The sequence below is a fragment of the Mytilus trossulus genome, chromosome 2 (assembly GCF_036588685.1).
Source record: "Mytilus trossulus isolate FHL-02 chromosome 2, PNRI_Mtr1.1.1.hap1, whole genome shotgun sequence".
Lineage (NCBI taxonomy): Eukaryota > Metazoa > Mollusca > Bivalvia > Mytilida > Mytilidae > Mytilus > Mytilus trossulus.
The window spans coordinates 60870294-60894431 of NC_086374.1; the positions used below are offsets into that span (position 1 = coordinate 60870294).

Sequence of the window (24138 nt, forward strand, 5' to 3'; positions counted from 1 at the left end):
TGTTGTAAGAAATAATACCAGTGCAAACATCAATCTCACGGAATTATTTATAATTCTAACAATACTTCTGAAATGTTTTGCTAAAACTCATACTTGGGTGCAAACATTTGAAGAAATCATTTCTACCTGGTAAACCTTTCTACTGCAACAGAAACAATTTTGCATCTACAAAATGAAAATGTTCAAAATTCTACATTTTCTCAACATTGGCCCACTATTAATTTTGCCAAAAATTTAGCCTTTATTTTGCTTTGTATCATTAAAAAATTCTTCCTTATTTTTTTTTAGTACAAATCATATACCTTAATCATATCAATTAGTTGTTGGGAGAGCCAATGTCACTTTGCACATTATTAAATTCTATTTTAATTCATATAATCTTTGAAAATTACATGCTTTAACTAATATGTACTTTTTTTTCCATTACAGCTGAAAACTATGTAAAATATTTCTGAATTTTCAATTGAACTTTAAAGAAAAAGTTTACCTGAGTGGTCTTGCCACAACCTGTTTCTCCTCTGATAATAATACAAGAGTTGTTGTTAATTTCATTTAAGATGTAATCATGTGACCCAGAGACTGGGAGATTTGTTCTCTCTTCTATCATCTACAAAATAAAATGCATGATTGTACATTTGTAGTTGAACCTATCTTTAAAAAGATTTATTCACCATGTATTACATAATTTTCAAAAATAAAATGTTTTCTTGACAAGTATGGTAACTAAAATACACATCATACTGAAACTTAAATATCAAAATATAACATATCATCAAAGGATCTAAATAATGATCACTTCACTACACTATTTCATTTGAACTATAAACCTCGGAAGATATAGATATCAAGTCAGTATCATAGGGTTTTAATTGCATTTCATTTCATGCAATATTTACCCCAAAAATGAAGAAAATTTCTACTCAGAACCTTCAAGGTTATATTTGATATCTACATGTACATGAAATTCAGACTGACCAAAGATATATGATAAATATTTGAACAAACCTTTTGTAAATTCTGGTCCGTATTTCTTTGTCTTTCTGTTGATTCATATAAATCTCTACTAATCTGGTCAAGGGTGGCCTGTAATTTTACACAAAATAATGTAATGTTAAATATAAAAAGATTTTGATGAATTTGATGAATTTCAGCATTAATACCTTTTATGCCAAAACTTAATTAAAGAAAGATAAATACTACTTTTAAAGTCATATGATTTGATTATCACAATTGTAGATTTAGTAAAGCAACAATTAATTCAGGCGCGGATCCAGAGGGGGGTTTCCGGGGGTTGGAACCCCCCCTTTTTTGGGACGAGCAATGCATTTGAATGGGGACATGTAATTGGAACCCCCCCCCTTTTGTCCTGGGTTAGGAACCCCCCTTTTTAAAATGGCTGAATCCGCCCCTGTAATTCAAAGTAACTCTCTGTCAAACTGTCATGTGATATGCTTTTTCTTATGAAACAGCAAGACTTCATCAACTTTTTAAAGAATTCCAATTTTGCAGGTTTTGTCTATTACAAAAAATGATTACTAAAATCTAGCTTTTGTTCAATACAAAAAAATACTCATGATTGCTTTAGCTCTAAAAGAGGCTCATTGTACTAGCATGAGCTAGTGGACCTTCATCAATATTAAAATTAGGCCATGGATTCCAGTTAAAGCTTTTTTCAATTAAAAAGAAACAAACTTTAGATTGCTCCAGCTCTAAAAGAGGTCTGTGGTACTTACGTGAGCTAGTGGGCCTTCATCAATATTACAATTAGACCATGGATTCCAGTTTTCCTGTGGTGGTGACCAGGGAACAACTCCACCTGTATTACGCTTGGGTGCAGGTTCAAATTCCTCTAATGATGTGTGTGACATCATTGATACAGGCTGACTGGTATCATCAGGCTGTATAATAAATTTATACAATGCAACCAGGTTTATTGTTGAACTATGGTCATGCCAGAAAATTGATAAATAGAAGTGTGATGGTTCTTATATAAGACAAACTTATGTCACAAAATGATGTGTTTCACTACTGAATTACATGATTTTGATGAGATTTCTTACAATGATGCTTCATGTTTACCACAGGTGAATGAGGAGTTAGAATTTGACACATATGACAATTTATACACACTTTCTCATATATGAAGCAAATATGGAACTAGTTTAATACTATATCCCCACCTCTATTGATATTGTTAACCAAATTCAATGTTTTTGCAGAGATGTAAAATGTTTCACTAACATACATTCTAGAACAGATTGTTGATTGAAATGATATACATGTACATTGTAGCTGAAAATACCAGAAAAGATAAAAAATTTTATTTTTCAAACGTAATGCTTAAAGTTCTAGCTTTAAACTGCAGTATAAAATCCAATGTGAAATATCTGTTAACATAAATTTGTTCACCTAAATTACTTGATAGCTAAATATAAACTTATTAATATGCATACCCTCTGAACAGGTTCAATATTCCATGCTTCCAAAGCTTTATTGACCAAGTTCTCTGTTTCACTGCTAATAGCAACTTCATATTCATCCAACTAAAAAAAAAATGAAAGTAGGTCAACAAATTAAGATTAATCATTATGCAGATGTATAGAATATTCAATCGAAGTGATCACTCAAACCATAACATTTTTCCTATCCGATTTTCAATGTATAAATCAATCATGGCACAGGGAAGATGTAAAATAAGTTGAAATGTATGCCATACCATTTAAAGTTTCAATGTTGCCATTTTTTCCTACCCATAACTTCTCTTTTAAGCAACATTGTACCACTTGCATGAAACACCAGTGAATATCACACATCTTCTGACTTTATTCGATCAGGTATACTATGATTCATTATCATTTTGTACAGGACTTACTTTTATTAATTTCATAGAAATTTGGTAAACCTGGAATTTCAGAGTTCTTTTATACTTGTATTGAAAATGATAGAATCAATTTCTATTTTTATTTCTCCTCAGTACGTGATAACTAGGCACCCATACAAAAAAGTGATCCCCAATTTTACCTTTTCTTGATCTTTCTTTTTTGTCTGTCCTGTGTAAGCTTCAATAACACCCATGTGAAACAGTTGTCTCACTAGAGACAAGGCACACGATTTAGAAGCTACCTGTTTGTTAGACCCATGTTCTCGAGCATGGATATCTGAAAAGATTTTTTTTTCATAATTATATAGCATGTATGTTTCATTGCAACAATTTTGAACAATTTTCGTGCTGGGTCCATAACCCATCATTGTAATCACACTATGCTACCATGTAAAATTTGGTTGGTTAATAATATATTATAACTTCAGCTCCTGTGGAGATGAGAGTAAACATAACATAAATATACAGATATAACACATTGATGGTATGGTGGAGGGTCAACGATCTTAAAATGAAGTGTTACATTCATGATGATATGAGCTTCCACAATAAAGTGCACAGGTTAATAAAGAAAACTTGATAGAAATCATGGTCCTAGCAAAAAAAATGTAAATGTAAGTATTGAGCGTTTCTTTTAATAATTTTCTAACTCCTCAAAGGGACAGTTGTAAAAAATTTAGGCTATAAAAAAATGTTTTACCACAACTTTTAAAGATGATGGTTTTAGAGAATTGGTAAAAATACTGAATCTGTTTTTATAATATAAAGTAACTTACATTGTCTCAGTTTGTTCACATAAAACTTCATCTCAGCAATAAAACTCCTACAAAACATTAACTCCATCATTAATAGACAATTTAACCAATAAAACTGGATTTTAAGGATCACTTGTGTATCCATTTATTAATGAAAACAACTTGAAAAATTAGTTCTTTAAAATGGTTTAAATTAAATTATTCAAAATAAAACTAAGTTCATTCATTCAGTATAAGCTTATTAAAATTATTTTAAGTGAAGTTAATTATGCACTTTGAAATCTATTTCTTATGTTTATGCATCTCAACTGTTACAGTTTCTGGAAAGCATTTATATATATTCTTATATTTCACTGTATCATTGATGTAACGTAATCAAAAACTTAAAACTTGTTAATGCTATGGTCTCATGACAATGGAAACATTGCTAAGTTACACATCAGCAAATAGCATTTTTAAAAACAAACAACTTTTCTGAAAACTTGTTTAAACAATACAGTTATATTTTACTGATAAATTCATTAACATCTGATAACATTGAAGACAACTTAAAATTAACTAAAGACAGACTGGGACAAAACAGTGAAAACAAAAACACACTGTCTGGTCTTCAATACCTACCTTCAGAGCTTAACAAGATGAGCTATATTTCATAAAGTTAACACCATCTTAAGTTTACAATGAGAACTTAGAGACTAAATTAAATGTAAAACAAGAATGTGTCCCAAGTACACAGATGCCCAACTCACACTATCATTTTCTATGTTCAGTGGACCATGAAATTGGGGTCAAAACTTTAATTTGGAATTAAAATTAGAAAGATCATATCATAGGGAACATGTGTACTAAGTTACAAGTTGATTAGACTTCAACTTCTTCAAAAACCACCTTGACCAAAAGCTTTAACCTGAAGCGAACAGACGCACAGACGGACGAACGGAGGAACAGACCAGAAAACATAATGTCCCTCTACTATCGTAGGTGGGGCATAAAAATAATGAGACATTGTCATGAATCTGTAGAGTTCTGAAAATATTGGTCTCCCCTGGTGGTCCTTGTAGAAAATCAGCTGGTCCTCACCATTATTTCTATGCAAAATACCAAACTGGTGTCAGCCCTTTTTTTAAATTTTGGAGGACAAACCCCACTTTTCAAGAGCTACAAATCTGGGGATTGACATAAAATACAACTGTTATTTTTTGACAGATGATCAAGACAATGGATTTGCTGAAAAACTTGCATTCATAATTTCAGTTGTGTTGGTCCTTGTTTTTTGCAATCACATTCGTAAAACTGAGGACTAACATATAGAAATTCACAAATTGATTTCTGAATTTACATATATTTTCTTCACATCTTGAAATAAATATTATTCAAATAAATAATGAAATCATATGTATAAACAAAATAATTTGTACTAATGCATCAATATTACTTTCTAATCTTACCTGGTATGGTCTTCAGTTTCTTAGGGTCTTACTTCCTCTTTCTGTTATTCACACTGTGACACAAATAATGTCTTGTTTCAAAACAATGATACATCATATCAAATCAATATTCCATTATCTACATGGTGTCAATTACACCACATAGGTAATGTTTTTAGTTTCCCCCTAATCATTTAACTCAAAATAGCAATACTTCAATATATGAAACTTTTTTTTTAATGTGGAAAAAAGCTATTCTTTTAGCTTTTTAATTTCCAAAATTTTCAAATTGATAAATATCATACTATTAACAAATGAAAATTTGTTTGAAATTTTTGTTTAAACTTATCATCAAATTACAATGTTTTATGAGCTGAAGGTCTTTTGATAAAACAGAGGGAGAAAATAAATAATAATCGACCTTTAGCCCACAAAATATGTAATTATATTAAATATATTCAAAGCTGATATATCATGATGTATCATGGTTGAAAACCAGAGACTATTTGTCAGGTGCCATATTATCAGACCCTAAGAAACTGAAAACTTTAAAAGGGCCATATCATATTATACATTTCTGACAAGTTAAGTGATTTACCAAGTATAGACTGAAGCAGATTTGGCAATATTTTATGGTTATTCAAAAACACACATGAATAACAAAAATATATAACCATTAAATTATACCCATTGTCTGTTGACAGACACCATCTAATTTTAGCAAATGCTCACACGGGCCATTTTGGCAAATATTAACCACATTATAAACTAAAATCTATGAAATATAAAACATCCCTCATTCAAACACAGGATACTATTCTAAATAAACATGGACTTTAAGAGGGGAGAACCAAATACACCTTCTCACTATTCATTCCATTCAAAGTAAATATAGCTATTCATTCCATTCAAAGTAAATATAAAGTTACACTTCTTTTTCATCCAGTTGAAGCTATCTGGGACCCTGTTTAAACAATGCACCATACATGATACTTATTGATGAGACCTGTTTAAAAACTTCAAATTAAATATTTTTTTTACTATAATTTGAGGTTTGAAAAAATGGATTATTATCTATCAAAGTTTCCTAGTGATCACTTTCTTACTTTTTTTCCTCCCTCAGCTCGTTACTGATGACATTTGTTCTGCTTCACCATTGACCCTAACAGGAAGTAGTTTAAATTACTGGGATTTTTTTCCAGTTTGGACTAAATAGCGATAAGGTGTATATAAATATAAAGACAATTCTGCACCAAATACCTGTTATGATCAGGTCCAACCATATTATACTTATAGTCTGCCTGGATTTTGTTCTGTTGAAGCCACTGATGTAAGCGACTCTTGGAATTCTCTAAAGTCCAGTTACCATGGATATCAGCATTGAAATCTACATCTTCTGACTGTTTAAATAAATATAAAATATAAATTATTCTACATTAAATATATCTTATTCAATATTTACAAATGATGTTTCTACTTGGGAATACACATTAGTTTACAGGACTTTTGCATAACATTGCATATCATGAGGATTATTTCTAATTTTTGAATGCATAATGCCTGATATTGAGAATTGTGGTCATGCTGATTTTAATATCTGTTATTTTTTTTAAACAAAAATTGGTTGTGTAACCTGTTCTCTCCAAATTATAAAAGCAGAAACAGAAAAGTTCATGCTTTGGTATAGAAAACCCAATTAATCACACATCAAAAATTACAACAGTGGGAACACAACTCAATGTCTTGTAGATGAATATTTGAATTGCTATTTAGACAGAATTGCGGATTAACAAACAGATACAAATAGAAATAGTCAGTATTTTAGTATAGTAAAATCCCCATAAATCACTCAATATTAAAAATTAAAATAGCAGCTGCACAACTTTAAGTTCTATAAATGAATTGTTTGAAGTTTGGTTGAATTCTGTCATGGTGTTTTTAAGGATTTACAATAAACAACACTGACAACAATGCAAACGACAGAAGTGATCCCAATGTGTCACTCAAGCTTGATGCTGATAGGAGACACACAAAAAAATATAAATTACTTCTTCCAGTTTTCTTTTCTCTGCCATTCTTTCCATATAACTGAGAGGAGGACCTCTTTCATATGGTGGAAACTCTCTTGACATGGGCTCTTCTTCTCTCTGGCCACCAAAGTTTCCCCCACCTAAAATCAGATACAATAAACTAGAGGCTTCTTAAATTAAAAAGCAAAGCAGTTGAAATGGGTACAAATTCTAACAATCTAGAAAATTTCCCGATTAAATATGAATTGGGGGAAATAGCTATATGTATAGTGTATTACAATCATACTCGAGAGCAATTAGTGTATTACAATTGTATTCAAGATCAGGTACTGTTTTCTTATTGTTTCTTATTGCATTCAAAAACAAGTAATGTATTATAATTTTACTCAAAAGCAAGTAACCGTATACATGCATATATCATTAATGATAAAAGACATTATTACATTGGTTGCAATGAATTACATTGATTTCCCAGTTAAATAAAAACCAATAATTTCACATGTGAAATAAACGTGGTTATTTCACTCTCTGACATCATACAACAACAGGCGTTGTCAAGACGTCGATAACGGCGGATCAAAACAAATTGTGAATGCGTAGAAAAAAGATATAGTTCCTTACATATTTTACATTAATTTCTTTAAAAAAAAAGCCATTAGCCAATGTAATAAGAAGAATAGCTTATTAAAGAATTCAAATATCGAAAAATATTCAACTCATGACCGAACAACACTGATAATTAACTCATGCGCTACGCGCATTTGTGAATTAATGTGTTGTTCTGTCACTCGTTGAATATTTTTTTTTTATTTGAATTCTTCGATTAGTTATTCTATAATTAATTATCAGTGAATAGTTAAAACAAAAAATCATCTTCTTAATAAAGTTTATATTTACAATGTATACATAGGTAGACATGGTATACTTCGTCAGTTTTCTACTCTTTGGTCAGGTTGTTGTCTCTTTGACACATTCCCCATGTCCATTCTCAATTTCATGTTCCCAATTGATTGATACCTTACCATTTTATCAAATATTACCTAATCCTAAAGCTTGATGTGGAGCTAGACCACCTGGTAATCCACTAAATCCAACATCACTACTAGCTTCACTAGGACCAGGCCTAGGTTCCAGCATTTCTGATTGTAACTAGAACATCAAAGAAAATTACAAGCAGATGCTCCGCAGGATGCAGCTTTATACGACCGCAGAGTTCGAACCCTAAACAGTTGGGGCAAGTTTGGACACAACATTCAAGCTTGATACAGCTCTGAATTTGGATTGTGATTAAATAGTTGACACAACATAGGTTTCTGACACAGAATGAATGTGGTCTAAGAACTTAAAAACTTAAAATTTTTAAATTGGACATTTACCTATTATGGTTCAATATCCAAAATCTAAATACATGGTTAGATTCAGCATATCAAAGAACTCGAAGAATTCAATTTTTGATGAAATCAAATAAAGTTCAATTTTGAACCCTTTAGACCTCAATGTGGACCAATTTGATAACCAGGCCCAAATATCAAAAATCTAAATAATGGTTAGATTCAGCATATATCAAATAACCCCATTTATTCAATTTTTGTTCAAATCAAACAAAGTTTAATTTTGGATCCCCATTTGGACCAACTTGAAAACTGGCCCCATAAGCAAAAATCTTAATACATGTTTAGATTCAGCATATCAAAGAACCCCAAGGATTCAACTTTTGCTGAAATCAAACAAACTTTAATTTTGGACCCTGAATTTGGACCAACTTGAAAACTGGACCCAGTATCAAAAATCTAAGTACATGTTTAAATTCAGCATATCAAAGAACCCAAAGAGTTCAATTTTTGATGAAATAAAACAAAGTTTGATTTTGGACACCATGACAACTTGAAAACTGGACCCATAATAAAAAATCTAAGTACATGTTTAGATTCGGCATATCAAAGAACCCCTAGAATTCAATTTTTGTCAAAATCAAAATATGTTTTATTTTGGACCCTTTGGACCTTAATGTAGATCTAGACCAATTTGAAAACAGGACTAAAAATTAAGAATCTACATACACAGTTAGATTCGGCATATCAAAGAACCCCAATTATTCAATTTTTGATGAAATCAAACAAAGTTTAATTTTGGACCCCTTGGGCCCCTTATTCCTAAACTGTTGGGACCAAAACTCCCAAAATCAATCCCAACCTTCCTTTCATGGTCATAAACCTTGTGTTTAAATTTCATAAATTTCTATTTACTTACACTAAAGTTATGGTGCGAAAACCAAGAAAAATGTTTATTAGGGCCCCTTTTGGCTCCTAATTCCTAAACTGTTGGGACCAAAACTTCCAAAATCAATCCCAACTTTCCCTTTGTGTTCATAAACCTTGTGTTTAAATTTCATAGATTTCTATTTACTTATACTAAAGTTATTGTGGGAAAACCAAGAAAAGTGCTTATTTGGGCCCCTTATTCCTAAACTGTTGGGACCAAAACTCCCAAATTCAATCCCAACCTTCCTTTTGTGGTCATAAACCTTGTGTTTAAAAAATAATTAAAAAAAATTAAATTTTTGTGGTCGTTTAATAAAAATAATCAGTTACTGATAAAATTTCTGATGGGCATCATTGAGTTCTACAATTAAACATACAGCTTCCAATTATTTCCTGTCTGATTCAATGTTCTCCTGAAGGGCAACTACTGTAAATATTTGTAAGGATTTATTATTGCGAAAAATGCGACAGATTTGCATTTAGGTTTAAAATGACAAAATCGCAATAATAAATGCATGCAATAATTTCTGAATTTACAGTATATAAAAAATTTCTACTTTGTGATGGAAAAAAAGGTTCATAATTCAAATGTCTCTTTATCACAAAGATTTTAATACCTATAAGTACTTCACTTTTAGTAGCCATAGAAGTCAGATGATGGAATTGACAATAACATAGTATGTTGAAGATGAGAACACGCTTACACAGATTTTGATACAAACAAGGGGTGCTTCAACCTATATTTGTTAATATAATTTCTGTGTCATTTGGTCTCTTGTGGAGAGTTGTCTCATTGGCAATCATACCACATCTTCTTTTATATAATAATCTCCATAATGTTGTAGACAAATTGAATAAACTTACCCCTGTTGAAGGAACTTCTGATTGTTGTACCAGGCCTTGACGAACCAAAAACTGAACAAAGTCCTTGGCACAGTTAGCTTGTGCATCTTTCTTATTTGTAGAGTTACCTACTCCCATATAATCAAACCCTTCAACTCTGACCTACAACATTCGAATATATATATATCTACTAATCTATAGAATATCTTCACATTGATGTTACACATTAAATTACAGGATACATAAATTCTAAACATACAACAATGTATGATTAAAACTTAAAACAAAGTATTGCTATGAAATTTAAAGAGAGCCGTGGTGTAGTGGTTAGTGCGTCGGACTTATATCACAAAGGTTCCTGGTTCGATTCTCGTTTGGGATGAAAATTTCAGGCTCTATTTTCAGCTCTCCCTTGACACCATTTGCGAGTATGGTCTTGAGGAAACGATGATAGTCCGTCGGAAGGGGAGAATAAATGGCTGACCCGTGTTAAGAGAGAGCCATATCTCTTGCATGTTAAAGACACCCTTGAAGATTTCGAAAAAGAGTAGGCTAATGCCGCTATAAGCAGCACTCGCATCCGCAAAGTGGAAAGGGATTAATATAAGTTGCAAAACTTGTTTTCCAATCCACTGTAAATAAATATGTTTAAACTATAAAAATAAAATTTAAAAAAGAAATGCAGATGACTATGTGCTAGGCATATGATATACATGTTATATTTATTCTCATCGGATTTTGTCTTATGCTTCGTTTGTTTCTGTGTTTGTTACATTTTAATGTTGTGTTGTCATTCTCACTGTGTATCATCGCCACCGGAAATTGGGTACTAACGAAGCGGAGAGAAATAGAAAAACAAATAAACAAGTTAGGAATTCGTTCAATTTAAAGCATTTCCACTCATTTGATGAGGGTGCCGCTGAAGAAATGATTTTCTGATATATAATTCTTTAAATTATTAGGCCGATAAGTACAAAATAAATACAAGATTTTGTGTAATACTCCAAAACTTGCCACTTAGTACCGGAAAATTTCGAGGTCTTTCGTCCTCTGTAGCCCCATTCTCAAGATATTGAACTGTTTTTCATTATTTTTCCAGACACGATTTTAGAATATTATAGTGTGGCATCATATTTAATGAAATTTGTTGTCAAAAACATGTTTTTTAAAGAATATGGACAAAAACATTGTTTGTTTGTTGTACGGCAAATTGCAGGACGTTGTACGGCGAATTGCAAAATAACAACTTTTGTCTGTACGGCGTCTTGCAATATATTATAATTTTAAGAGGAAATTAATCACTGTTTAGATAATATCAAGTGACGATATTTTGTTGATATCAAAGCTTTACAGGCTACAAACATACAAAATGTCCTACTTATCAAATATTATAAATATATGCCGTTAATTCAGTCCTTCCGCCTTTTGATTTTGTAAAAAAGTTTTTTTTTCAACCATATTATCCTAAATACATTAATATATATATCGTTATACTACTAACGACTGTAAATGTTGTCTTATTTGTTGTTAGGATGAAATTTTGTAAGTTCAATAAAATAAACCGTCCATTCATCTTTTGTTGGTGCTAGTTTTTTTTTTTTAGATAAAAACAGTTAAGATGTGGTATGATAGCAAATAAGATAACTATCCATCAGGATCAAATAAACTGTATGTAAGCAATTATATGCTATCGTACAGCCTTCAACAATGAAAGCTCGTCCCTTATAGTCAGCTATACAAAGCACAGACCGAAAAATGTGGAAGGCCTCAACAAGAAAGCAACAGGCTTAACTCATAACAAAACAATTTATGAAAAAAAAATAGAGATGAAGCAACGACAACCATCTAACCACAGGATCGAGAATTCGGACAGACACATAAAATTGTTTAATTATTTAATTTCTGAAATGACTCATTTGTAAAAATAAACTTTGAATTAAGAAAATACTTTGTTTTCATCGAAAGTAAGAAACATATCATGAATTGCATTTAACAACACCTCGATTTTGGCAAAAACAGATAACAACAAATGTTAAATGCTGATAAGAGTTAACAGCAACTTTATAATGACACATGGACAGACAATTGAACGGATGGAAAAGCAGACGAAGTGATTGACTCCAAGAAAAAAGACTATGTCATGAATAATCGAAAATGCTTCAAACACCAAAAGGGAGGCTTCTTCTGGTTATGTATATTGTTGAGTAAATGTTTTGTGTCAATCAATCGTAGAAAACTTGGGTTATCGTCATGACGTAGGAAAGTGTAACAAACGGATAGAATGAGTGAATACTATAGGGCGCGAACATTTTTTTAATGGCGGGGGCTTTTATAAATTATAGTTACATCACAGTCAGGGTATTCATACGACTCATTGCTTACATGATTTTATTAAAAGGAATAACGAAGGTTTACTGATTTTTATTTTAAATCATCAAAACCAGTGTAAAATCAGAAAGTAACATGTAAGGTGTCACAAGTTGAAGCACTCTTTCATCTCCATCTGAGCTGATATAAAGAAGCCTTGGTCTATCTTTAGATCCATTCTGAATTTCTTAGACTAGCAAATTTGATTTCAATTTGAGAACCAATTCCTTTTTTTCGGCCTCTTCTACCAGGCCACACTGTTCAGTTATTTTACGAATTTACTTTATTTTTCACAATTCCGTCCAGGTACTCTGGGTCGATATAACTTATCAAACATTCCATATACATGTGAATTATTTTCGTCATAGAACTGACCAGGGTTTAAGCTGGATAAGAAGTGACCTTTCCCTTTAACGTTTTGGATACATTACACATAGAAGCTAGAAATAACTACATTGGTTAGACGTATAAAGAGGGGCATGAGATAGCTTTAAACATGTTTAACACTGCCGCATTTGTTGCACCTGCATGACCCAACTTGAGTTCGTAACCTTTGCTATAAAGTCTTGTATTTATTTCATTTTTTAAATTTGGGTTCATTTATATGTTTCAAGAAACAAACATTGAACTTCGAACCATTTTGTAGTTAATTGATTGCTCACTTAGGAGACAGCTTCAGGTATACCATACAAGTTTAGTTTCGAACCATGGTGAATTTTCTAAATATGAACGTTTTTGTACAATTGAATTGATTTTTAGATAGTTGAATAATAATATAGCCTTCCTAGTGGGTTCATATGAACATTTAGATTATTTCTAGCATGTTTTATAAGCCATTGTTCAGTTTGACCGTCCAAGCGTTCCTATCCGTACCGCCATACATTTTGAAAATTTTGTATTTTTTTCAACCAAGATTCGACGCTCGATCTTTTCAATTCAATTTCATGGAAAAAACCAGCAGAAATGCATATGATTTTTTTACCTCTTGATAGATATATGTCTATGGTATTAGGAAAGGTATCACACTTATTGATTGAAATTTTCCTTTGGACCAAATTTTTCAGATCTTTGTGACATGTTCAACCCCCTATTTTGTAATATTTGGTATCAAATAATTGCTCATTGTTGCCATAGTTACACAAAAAAGAGATTATATTTCACCATTATTACTATTGGAAATCAAATCTTTGGACGATTCTCTTTCCAGAAATATACACATGCATAGCTCAAATACGGTATTAAGCCTTATTTATTAGGAAGGAAGGGAAAGAGGAAAGAGGGTGTTTAAAAATTAGGAGTGTCAATTCTATTTTTTTCCTATATATCTGTGACTTGACACCCACCCTAGTGCATAATTTTCTCGCTGCGTTGGGTTGTTTCTTCTATTTGGTCGAGCTTCTGTTTCTTTGACATTTCCATTCTCAATTTAATCAAGGATTTACTATACTCACTGAAGATTTTTTTAAAGACTGTACAGTTAGTTTAACCATATTTATTTATAGTGGATTGGGAAACAAGTTTTGCAACTAAAATTCATCCCTTTCCACTTTGCGGGTGCGAGTGCTGACTTGTAGCGGCATTATGCTACTCTTTTTCGAAATCTACAAGGGTGTCTTTAACGTGCAAGAGATATGGCTCTCTCTTAACACCGGTCAGCCATTTATCGTCCCCTTCCGACGGACTAACATCGTTTCCTCAAGACCATACTCGCAAATGGTGTCAAGGGAGAGCCGAAAATTGAGTTCCTGAAATTTTCATCCCGAACGGGAATCAAACCAGTAACCTTTGTGCTAGTAGTCCGATGCACTAACCACTACACCACGGCTCTGTACAGTTACATATAATTATGCTGTTAATGTCACTCCTTTGCGGAAGCAACGTTAAGTAAGAGATGGTCAGCAAATTTTAATGTGATTCTTGTAAATAACAGTTAAGATCAGTTAACAGAGAAAATAATGTCAAAAACAGTGAACACTTTAAGTATAACAAGAATCTCAATTTCAAATAAACAGTTAACATCATTGCAAATTTTAACAAAACAGATTACAGACAGTGGGTCGAAAACAGTTAACAGTTTTTAAAATTTATCAGTCAAATAACAGTTTAAAAAAAAATAAACCTTGAAAAAGACAAAATCAGTTTAATATAAAAAGGACCCCCCACCTGAGATATTTGAACATAATACTTTATTTTCTTTGAAAGGACGCGGTAAATAACTATTCTAAAATTAGCAAGTTGCCATACAGTTGAAAACAAGTTGCCATACAGTAAATTTGTCAACACAAGCAAGTAGCCGTACCCTAGACTTTATTTTTTATGGTCTATATTCTTTAAAATACATCTTTTTGACAACCAATTTCAGTAAGTATGATGCCACACTACAATAATCTAAAATCGTGTCTGGAAAAATAATGAAAAACAGTTCAATATCTTGAGAACGGGGCTACAGAGGACGATAGACCTCGAAATTTTCCGGTACTAAGTGGCAAGTTTTGGAGTATTACACAAAATGTTGTATTTATTTTGTACTTATCGGCCTAATAATTTAAAGAATTATATATCAGAAAATCAGTTCTTAAGCGGCACCCTCATCAAATGAGTGGAAATGCTTTAAATTGAATGAATTCTTAACTTGTTTATTTTTTTTTTCTGTTTCTCACCGCTTCGTTAGTACCCAATTTCCGGTGGCGATGATACACAGTGATTCTCTTATATTTAATGCGTTTTCTTCGGTTTTGGTTTGTGAACCGGATTTGTTTTTTTTCTATCGATTTATCAGTTTGAACATCTGTATACTACTGTTGCCTTTATGTATACCCTAAAGTGGGTTCAAAGAGACACATGTTTTTCAACTTTTTTCCTTTCTAACTGCAACCATTTCAGTATCTGCCAAAATATCTATTTTGAAATAAAAAATCAGCCAAAATTATTGAATACTTTAAATTTCTTGCCAAAGAATTTGAAATTTAACACCAAAAAAAAAACCTATACAGTATTACCCTAGATGCTGCTTAAACCAACTGTTTCAAATTCTTTAAGTTGTATGCTCTGTATTTAGTCAAGTGGTCCATACTTTTTGACATACCATGTTTTTTAGACACATTATTTTAACTAGATTCAAATTCCGCAATAATCATGATGCTGAACACAAGAGAGAAGTCAAGTTATGAAAATAGCTAACTTGATCCTGTAGGCATGATCATTGATGGGTCCATTGAGATAGGAATGGTTCTGTAATGTTATGCATGCATAAATGAATTCAAAAATAATGACATACCTCACATTTAAACCTTGGTTTATGTTTTGACCCTGTCTGTCCAAACTCATAACACGGTGTGACCTTTCTTTTCCCACACCAAGCATATAAAAATTGTTTAACATCACCCATCTACAATAAGTAAAAAATCATAGATATTTCAAAAATACTTCTGTTCATCATAATTGTTATTTATAATTGTATTTCTTAGGTTAAATTATTAGATTATGAATATTATAAAGCATATACCAATCTCTATCCAGCGCTCGCTTCTAAAATTCCATATACTCAGTACACTACAATACAATAAATCATAAATAATGTAGTGATACGAAGTAACTATGAAACAAATGTGAGATCTGCTCTGGAGATTGATTGTATACATGTAAATTGTTTGTTCACACCAGCATTTGACTCAAATAGACAGCCATGGATATCCATCAAGCTGAGTCTTTGACAGAACTTTACCCATTGTTCTCCTGTAAGTCTTCATTTCATCAACATAATGTTAATATTAAAGAATTGTCAAACCTGTGCATCTAGAAAAATATTAGATGCTGGCTGGATCTGGACCATATAAAATATAAATGCATTTTAAGTTTCAGAATACTAAACAAGAGGCTCTCAAGAGCCTGAATTGCTCACCTTAATTTTTTTGGTTAAATCTCAAATCAATGATTATTTTGGCTTTTCAATTTATTTAAATATTCTTTGAATCGTCCTATTTTCTTCAAAAGCAAAAAAAATAAATCATTTTCTCCTATTGCATGTCCTTTGTTTCTTAGATAATAACCAAAAACTGCAAAATTTCTTTAAAATAATCAATTCAGGGGCATTATACCTGAAAAACCAGTTACCCAATTCGGCTGAAAATTTCAGGACAGGTTGACCTTGACCTAATAAATACTTTAACTTCTTGTCTTATTTGCTCTAAATGCTGGAGTTTTTGAGATATAAGCCAAAAACTGCATTTTACCCTGTGTTCTATTTTTAGCCATGACGGCCATGTTTTTTGACGAAATAGAAAAAAAATTACAAACTTTATTTTATACACCCTACTGATCATTCAGTTGAAGTTTGGTTGAATTTGGTTGAGTAGTTTTAGAGGAGAAGATTTTTTAAAGTTAGCAAATATGATGAACAAATTGTGAAAAATTGTCATTAAAGGACAATAACCCCTTAAGGGGTCAATTGACAATTTTGGTCATATTAACCTATTTGTAGATCTTACTTTGCTTATCATTTTTGCTGTTTACAGTTTATCTTTATCTATAATAATATTCAAGATAATGACCAAAAAACTGCAAAATTTCCTTAAAATTACCAATTGGTTGTTTGATTCATCTGAAAATTTCAGGGCTGATAGATCTTGACCTAATGAACATTTTTACCCCCATGTCATATTTGCTCTAAATGCTTTCGTTTTTGAGATATAAGCCCAAAACTGCATTTGACCCCTATGTTCTATTTTTAGCAATGGCGACCATGTTTGTTGATAGATCAAAACTTCGGATACAATTTATAAACTAGATACCCTAAGGAACATTCAGATAAAGTTTGGAAGTATTTGGCCTAGTAGTTTCAGAGGAGAAGATTCTTCGAATAGTTTACGACAACAGACGCCAAGTGATGGCATAAGCTCACTTGGCCCTTTGGGCCAGGTGAGCTAAAAACTTTAACTGGATTTAGCTTTTCATTTTTTTTCATTCCTGCAGAAAATGCAAAAATTAACTAATTTGGGAAAGAGGTTTGAGAAACCCCTTTCATTAATCATATTAATGACATTATCATAATATGATAAATCTTATCAGTTGCATTGAATGGACAATACATTATTATGTAACATATTAATTGCAAATATGATTTAAACTGTGTTACTGATTAGACTGAATCAAATTAATTTAAACTTAAGGTGGTACCTAACACTTTCACTAAAATTTATTTGGCTTGTTTAATTTTCATAAAATTTTGTCAATGTATTTACTTTGACCCTTTAACAAAAATATAAAAATGTCAAAAATTTTGAACCAACTGTTTTGTCAGAAAAATTACACTGGTTATATAGCAGTTTGACAAACACCAATTTTGATCATTGAGAAGCTTAATATTCCTTTTACAACACAACGCAACCTCATTAAAACATTTACCTAATTTTACAGAGTTATTTCCCTGTAGTGTTACATGTAGGTACCACCTTATAGCAAGTGTTTGGTTGGGTTATTTTTTGCTATCCTTAATACAGACTGAATGAAAATATTCATCAAAAAATTTAAATCCAAGTACATTTTTAATTTTTTGAAATCCAAACTTCATAATTTTTTGTATATTTAGTGTCATAAAACTTTCCTGGATGCTTCTGTTGGTCTGTACTCATTGTCAAGGGTAGAATTTGTAGTGTAAATAAGACTTTATTTTTAAGTTCCATTTGATTAACCTTAATTTAAAGCATTTATAATTATACACCATTTCTGGAGTCAAGTCCTCCATGGGAAAAGATCATCAATTTTGCATGCCTTTATGATGTTATTTACCAGAAAGAAGCTTTAAGGCATGCCTGTATCCCTGTGCTATTAACATGATTAAAGTTTCAAGCACTTCACGGTCATAATTCTGCAGGGTAGACCGTAGTATAGAAATAATTCATGTTTCATAAGTGCGTATTCTTAATTTCCTTACAACTGAAGAGATGGTGACCTACTTAATAGAATTAATTTCTAAAATATTTTGTGCAGTTCAACTTCAAGATACAAATGTTTTACCTCATTACATTTACATACATGTATACATTGTACCTAATCTCTCAAGTTCTCAACATCATTACATGAGTTGGAAATGACAATGCCTACACTAAGTCTCATGGTGATGGAAGTAACATGACAGATTCAACTAACTACTGGGCTATTGTCTGACATGTTGAGGATGGAAGAACAGACAGACAATGATATACCATAATATGTCTCGTGAACAGGGTAATAAAAAGTGATTGTTGTATGACCTCAGATGGCCATTTGTCAGCAATAACTGGACATCACAAAAATTTTAAGTCCTAATACAAACCATCTGATGCCCAAATGGAAAAGTGATTGTTGTATGACTGTTCACGTCAATACACCTTATCACTATTTGTCCGCCATTACTGGATATCACACAGGTTTCTGTAAAATTTTGACGTCATAAAACAAAATATCTAAAGCCACAATGGAAAAGTGATTGTTGTATGCGTCAAAAGGTCAAGCAGCCGGTTCAGCCAGCCGAGAAGGCTAATAGCGATAAGGTGTATTGTTTTTAAAAGCTCAATTCGTGACTTAGCGTGGCAGATACTCAGGCCAACCGTCACAGATTTTCAAATAGCGATAAGGTGTATTCAGTTATTAGATTAATTAAGCAGGTTTGTTACATTTCATGAGTTTACTATCCATACAAACCACCAAATGACTTTTTTCAGAGTTCCTGTGGATAGTAGATGCGTCACATAAAATTTGTAACAAACCCCAGCGATTGGCAGTTACCTTTGTAAGGTTAGAAAACATACATATGCTAAAGTTTTATATAAAGAAATTTGCTTAACTATGATATGCATGAATATTTCGAATTTACTTAAGTTTTTAAATTATGGGGTCGAATAATTTGCAAGTAAAAATGAAGTAGGGAAACCACTTTCTCTTGCAAACGTATCTGCGTACAACTGTTTGTAACAGTCACCCTCCTTGGAATTTATATGTACAAAAACTCTGCTGCTAAATACCACATATTCAAATAATTTCAAATGACCTTAGAATGCCTTCATTAGCTGTAAAGCGGTTTCATTTAGCAGAGCACTTACTCTTGTTTACGGGGACGTCTACTCTTTCAGCAGATCTACCTTATTTCGACCCGAATTCCTTTCGCCACTATGCGATCACAATCGTCGACCCAAATCAGCTCTTTGAATTCATTTGGATATTATAAGTGCTCAACAACAACAAAATGATAATAATAATAATAATAATAATAATAACTAGAAAAAAATATTCCTTATTATTTAAAAGAGGCATGTACCTTGAACAAAATCTTGATACCTGAAAAAAATAAATCAGTGATTTTTTTTCTCAATCAAACGTTTTTTAACAGAAATATTTAACTGGTGACCCTGTGTTGGTAAAACTTGTGTCCTCCACGAGTTCTACTGTCGACACCTTTAAGGTAGGTACTCTTGTTGATGTCTATCAGCTCATTCTGCATACGATAGAGCATGCATAACCTGTTGTCACGGCGTCTTGTCTGTAATGACGCAGACTGATCAATGCGATATTCGAGTTGTAACTTTGTGCAATTACTGTCCCACTTGTGAATGGAAAAGTCAGGGATACCATTTACGCAAAAAAAAAAAGAAACAGAAATTGCGCCAATATTCGGAACTCATTACCGCCAATTTACCTGTGGGCTAATATATCAAACAAATTAATGATTAATAAATAATTATTCTTATTTTTGGCTTATTAAGTAGAAGTCTCATTCGTGAAATTATTGTTACTCTTGTGCATATCATGACACTGGCAAACCCACAACAGTTAGAGTGGTAAATAATACGAATGACTCAACTTAAGACCAACTAGACAGTCCATGCATGTACAGATTGAGAACGAAAAGAACTGTACTCTACCCAACCCAACTTTCCTGATGAAGGTAATTTTTGTTTGCTATTACGGGGCGCCGAATGGGACTCTTGTGGTTTTGTACTCAAAATTCAATTTTGTACGGACAAAAGTGACTTTTGTTCAACAAAAATGAGTTCAGTTTAACAAAATTTGTATCATACTACAAATTTGAAATTTTGTCATACAAAATTATCTAGCAGCGGACAAAAGTCACTTTTGTCATGACAAAATTCATTTTTGTTACACAGACTTGACTTTTGTTACCTAATTTGAAAATTGAGCGACAAAAGTCAATTTTGTATTTAAATTAGTTTAGTTTGGTTTCTGTGAACTAATTTGCATACAAAATCGACTTTTGTTACACAAAATTGACTTTTGTTACACAAAAATTACTTTTGTTACACAAAATTGACTTTTGTTACACAAAATTGACCTTTGTTACACAAAATTGACTTTTGTTACACAAAATTGACTTTTGTTACACAAAATTGACTTTTGTGAGACAAAATTGACTTTTGTTACACAAAATTGACTTTTGTGAGACAAAATTGTCAAAATTGAATTTTGTCTCAACAAAATTAACAAAATTGAATTTTGTCTCAACAAAATTGATTTTTGTCTCACGAAAGTCAATTTTGTCTCACGAAAGTCAATTTTGTCTCATAAAAGTCAATTTTGTTGTTACAAAATTGAATTTTGTCATCACAAAAATGAATTTTGTCGTCACAAAATTGACTTTTGTTTCAACAAAATTGACAAAATTGACTTTTGTCTCAACAAAATTGAAAAAATGACTTTTGTCTCAACAAAATTAACAAAATTGACTTTTGTCTCAACAAAATTTACAAAATTGACTTTTGTCTCAACAAAATTAACAAAATTGACTTTTGTCTCAACAAAAATGACAAATTTGAATTTTGTCTCAACAAAAATGACAAAATTGAATTTTGTCTCAACAAAAATGACAAAATTGAATTTTGTCTCACAAAAGTCAATTTTGTCTCACAAAAGTCAATTTTGTCTCACAAAAGTCAATTTTGTCTCACAAAAGTCAATTTTGTCTCACAAAAGTCAATTTTGTCTCACAAAAGTTAATTTTGTTTCACAAAAGTCAATTTTGTCTCACAAAATTGAATCTTACCGTACACAATTGACTTTTGTGATTTAATTTCCATATCAGGTAACAAAAGTCAATTTTGTATGCAAATATGTTTATATTTGCATACCTTTAAGACAAAATTGACTTTTGTCATGACAAATATGAATTTTGTCTACAAAAATGAATTTTGTCATGACAAAAATGAATTTTGTCTACACAAATGAATTTTGTCATCCCAAAATTGAAGTTCTCACAAAACAAGTCTGTAGCACATAGTTTTGTAAGACAAAAATGATTTTGTTATGACAGAATTGAATTTTGTACAAAACCACAAGAGTCCCATTTGGCGCCCCGTAGCTATGGTGTTATCAATTTGTCGTTGGCTAATGAGTTTGAATATTTTTTTGGAATTTTCAACTTTTCTCTTCTCAACCCGGAATAACTTTCATTAGATGCAATCGAGATCAAAAGTTTTGGAAGACAACTTGTATGAGACGAAAATGAATGATTTCTAGTCATATACCTTTAAGGTTAATGGTCACTTCGAGTACGGACAGTCCACAAACATTGAAACCAATCCAAAAAAGTTATTATTGTCATATGATAGCAATTTCATTTCGGACGACTCGTGTTTCTTCAACAAAAAAGAGGGTCGAAAGATACCAGAGGGACATTCACACTCATAGATGGAAAATAAACTGACAACGCCATGGCTAAAATAGGGGAAAAAACAAACAATCAGACAGACAGACAAACAACAATACACCAGACACAACAAAAAAACGTAATGAATAAGCAATGAAATCAAAATCTTGAGGTGATCTCCGATGCTTCGGAAGGGCAAATAAAGACAACAGTAGTATACCACTGTTCGAAATTCATCAATCGATTGAGAAAAAAACCAAATCCGGGTTACAAACTAAAACTGAGGGAAACACATCAAATATAAGGGGAGAACTACGATTTAACATGCAGAAACACAACATTTACATGTAACACACACAGAAACGAACTATAATATAACAATGTCCATTTTCCTGACTTAGTACAGGACGTTTTAAGAAAAAAAAATGGTGGGTTGAACCTGTTTTTTTTTGCATGCCAAACCTCCCGCTTTTATGGCAATGTTAAATATAACATTAAAATGACAACATACAAATAAATAGGAGAACATATAGGACAGAGAAACACGCGAATGATAGCTTACAAAGAGTACCAGGTATAAAATGTAATACGCCAGACGCGCGTTTCGTCCCCACAAGACTAACCAGTGACGCACATAAGAAAATAGTTCGAATGTCAAAACAAGTACAATAAACTCATCATAGATACCAGGACTAAATTTTTTATATACGGCAGACGCGCGTTTCGTCTACAAAAGACTCATCAGTGACGCTCGAATACAAAAAAGTTAAAAAGGCCAAATAAAGTACGAAGTTGAAGAGCATTGAGGACCAAAATTACTAAAAGTTTTGCCAAATACAGCCAAGGTAATCTATGCCTGAGGTAGAAAAGCCTTAGTATTATAAAAATTAAAAATTTTGTAAACAGGTAATTTATAAATATTACCATATCAATGATAATTCATGTCAGTACAAAGTGCTGACTACTAGTCTGGTGGTACCCTCGGGGGAATAAATTTCCACCAGCAGTGGCATCGACCAAGTGGTTGTAAATAAACTCATCATAGATACCAGGACTTCATTTTGTAAATACGCCAGACGCGCGTTCCGTCTATGAAAGACTCATCAGTGACGCTCGAATCCAAAACAGGTTAAAAGGCCAAATAAAGTACGAAGTTGAAGAGCATTGAGGACCAAAATTACTAAAAGATTTGCCAAATACAGCTAAGGTAATCTTTGTCTGAGGTAGAAAAGCCTTAGTATTTCAAAAATTTAAAATATGGCAAACAGGTAATTTATAAATATTACCATATCAATGATAATCCATGTCAGCACAAAGTGCAAAGTTGAAGAGCATTGAGGACCAAAAGTTCCAAAAAGTTGTGCCTAATACTGCCAGGGTTTTCTGCCTTGGATATAACATCCTTATTATTTAGAACAATTCATACGTTTGCCAACTGAAAAATGCCTCTATTATAGTACATGATAAAACCGAAGTGGTGACTAACTACAGAATAAAACCAGCACATACAAAAGGGTAATCAGTTCCTGTCCCTCGTGTGGCACCCAGCGCGCAATCCTCTATCAAGGAAATCATCTCTTTTGTCGAAATTTTTTATTTCCAACCGACCCCATTGATAATTTCGAGATTTAATCCAAGATATGAGGCAGACTTAACTGTGTCTGTTGTATCCTTTATCGCTAGTTCGAATGGATAGATGCGTTCAACATAGTCACAATATTTTGAATAATTTAGCGAGAGAACATTATCTTTACAACGGAAAGTAAAGTTAAAGGACATTGTTGACTTCTTTTCTTTCTTCCGATGACGTTCTTGTATGAAGTCAGCATCATACGAATAAAGGAACAATTCGACAAGAAGAGGGGCACAGTTGTTTCCCATGGGAATACCGATAGTATGTTGAAAAAGTTATCCAAACGTAACAAATATGTTGTCAA

At 32.1% G+C, this 24138-nt stretch overlaps 1 protein-coding gene across 3 annotated transcripts in view; it reads right to left on the reverse strand.

Moving 5' to 3' along the window:
- The window catches only part of LOC134707700 (ATP-dependent RNA helicase A-like), a 48196-nt gene extending 28507 nt beyond the window's left edge, over positions 1-19689 (reverse strand). Inside the window, exons 1-12 of one of the 3 annotated variants that reach the window (XM_063567695.1) lie at positions 19644-19689; positions 15842-15952; positions 10219-10359; positions 8134-8242; positions 7112-7233; positions 6324-6463; positions 3658-3704; positions 3022-3158; positions 2454-2543; positions 1734-1898; positions 1006-1083; positions 488-607 (exon numbers count right to left, since the gene is read on the reverse strand). In XM_063567695.1, coding sequence (XP_063423765.1) covers positions 488-607; positions 1006-1083; positions 1734-1898; positions 2454-2543; positions 3022-3158; positions 3658-3704; positions 6324-6463; positions 7112-7233; positions 8134-8242; positions 10219-10359; positions 15842-15952 — 1260 coding nt within the window. In that variant the 5' untranslated portion in view covers positions 19644-19689. Of the gene's footprint in view, positions 1-487; positions 608-1005; positions 1084-1733; positions 1899-2453; positions 2544-3021; positions 3159-3657; positions 3705-5084; positions 5138-6323; positions 6464-7111; positions 7234-8133; positions 8243-10218; positions 10360-15841; positions 15953-19591 lie in introns of those variants that run through there. The other 2 variants (XM_063567696.1, XM_063567697.1) reach the window with 2 other exon arrangements.
- Positions 19690-24138: the final 4449 nt, after the last annotated feature.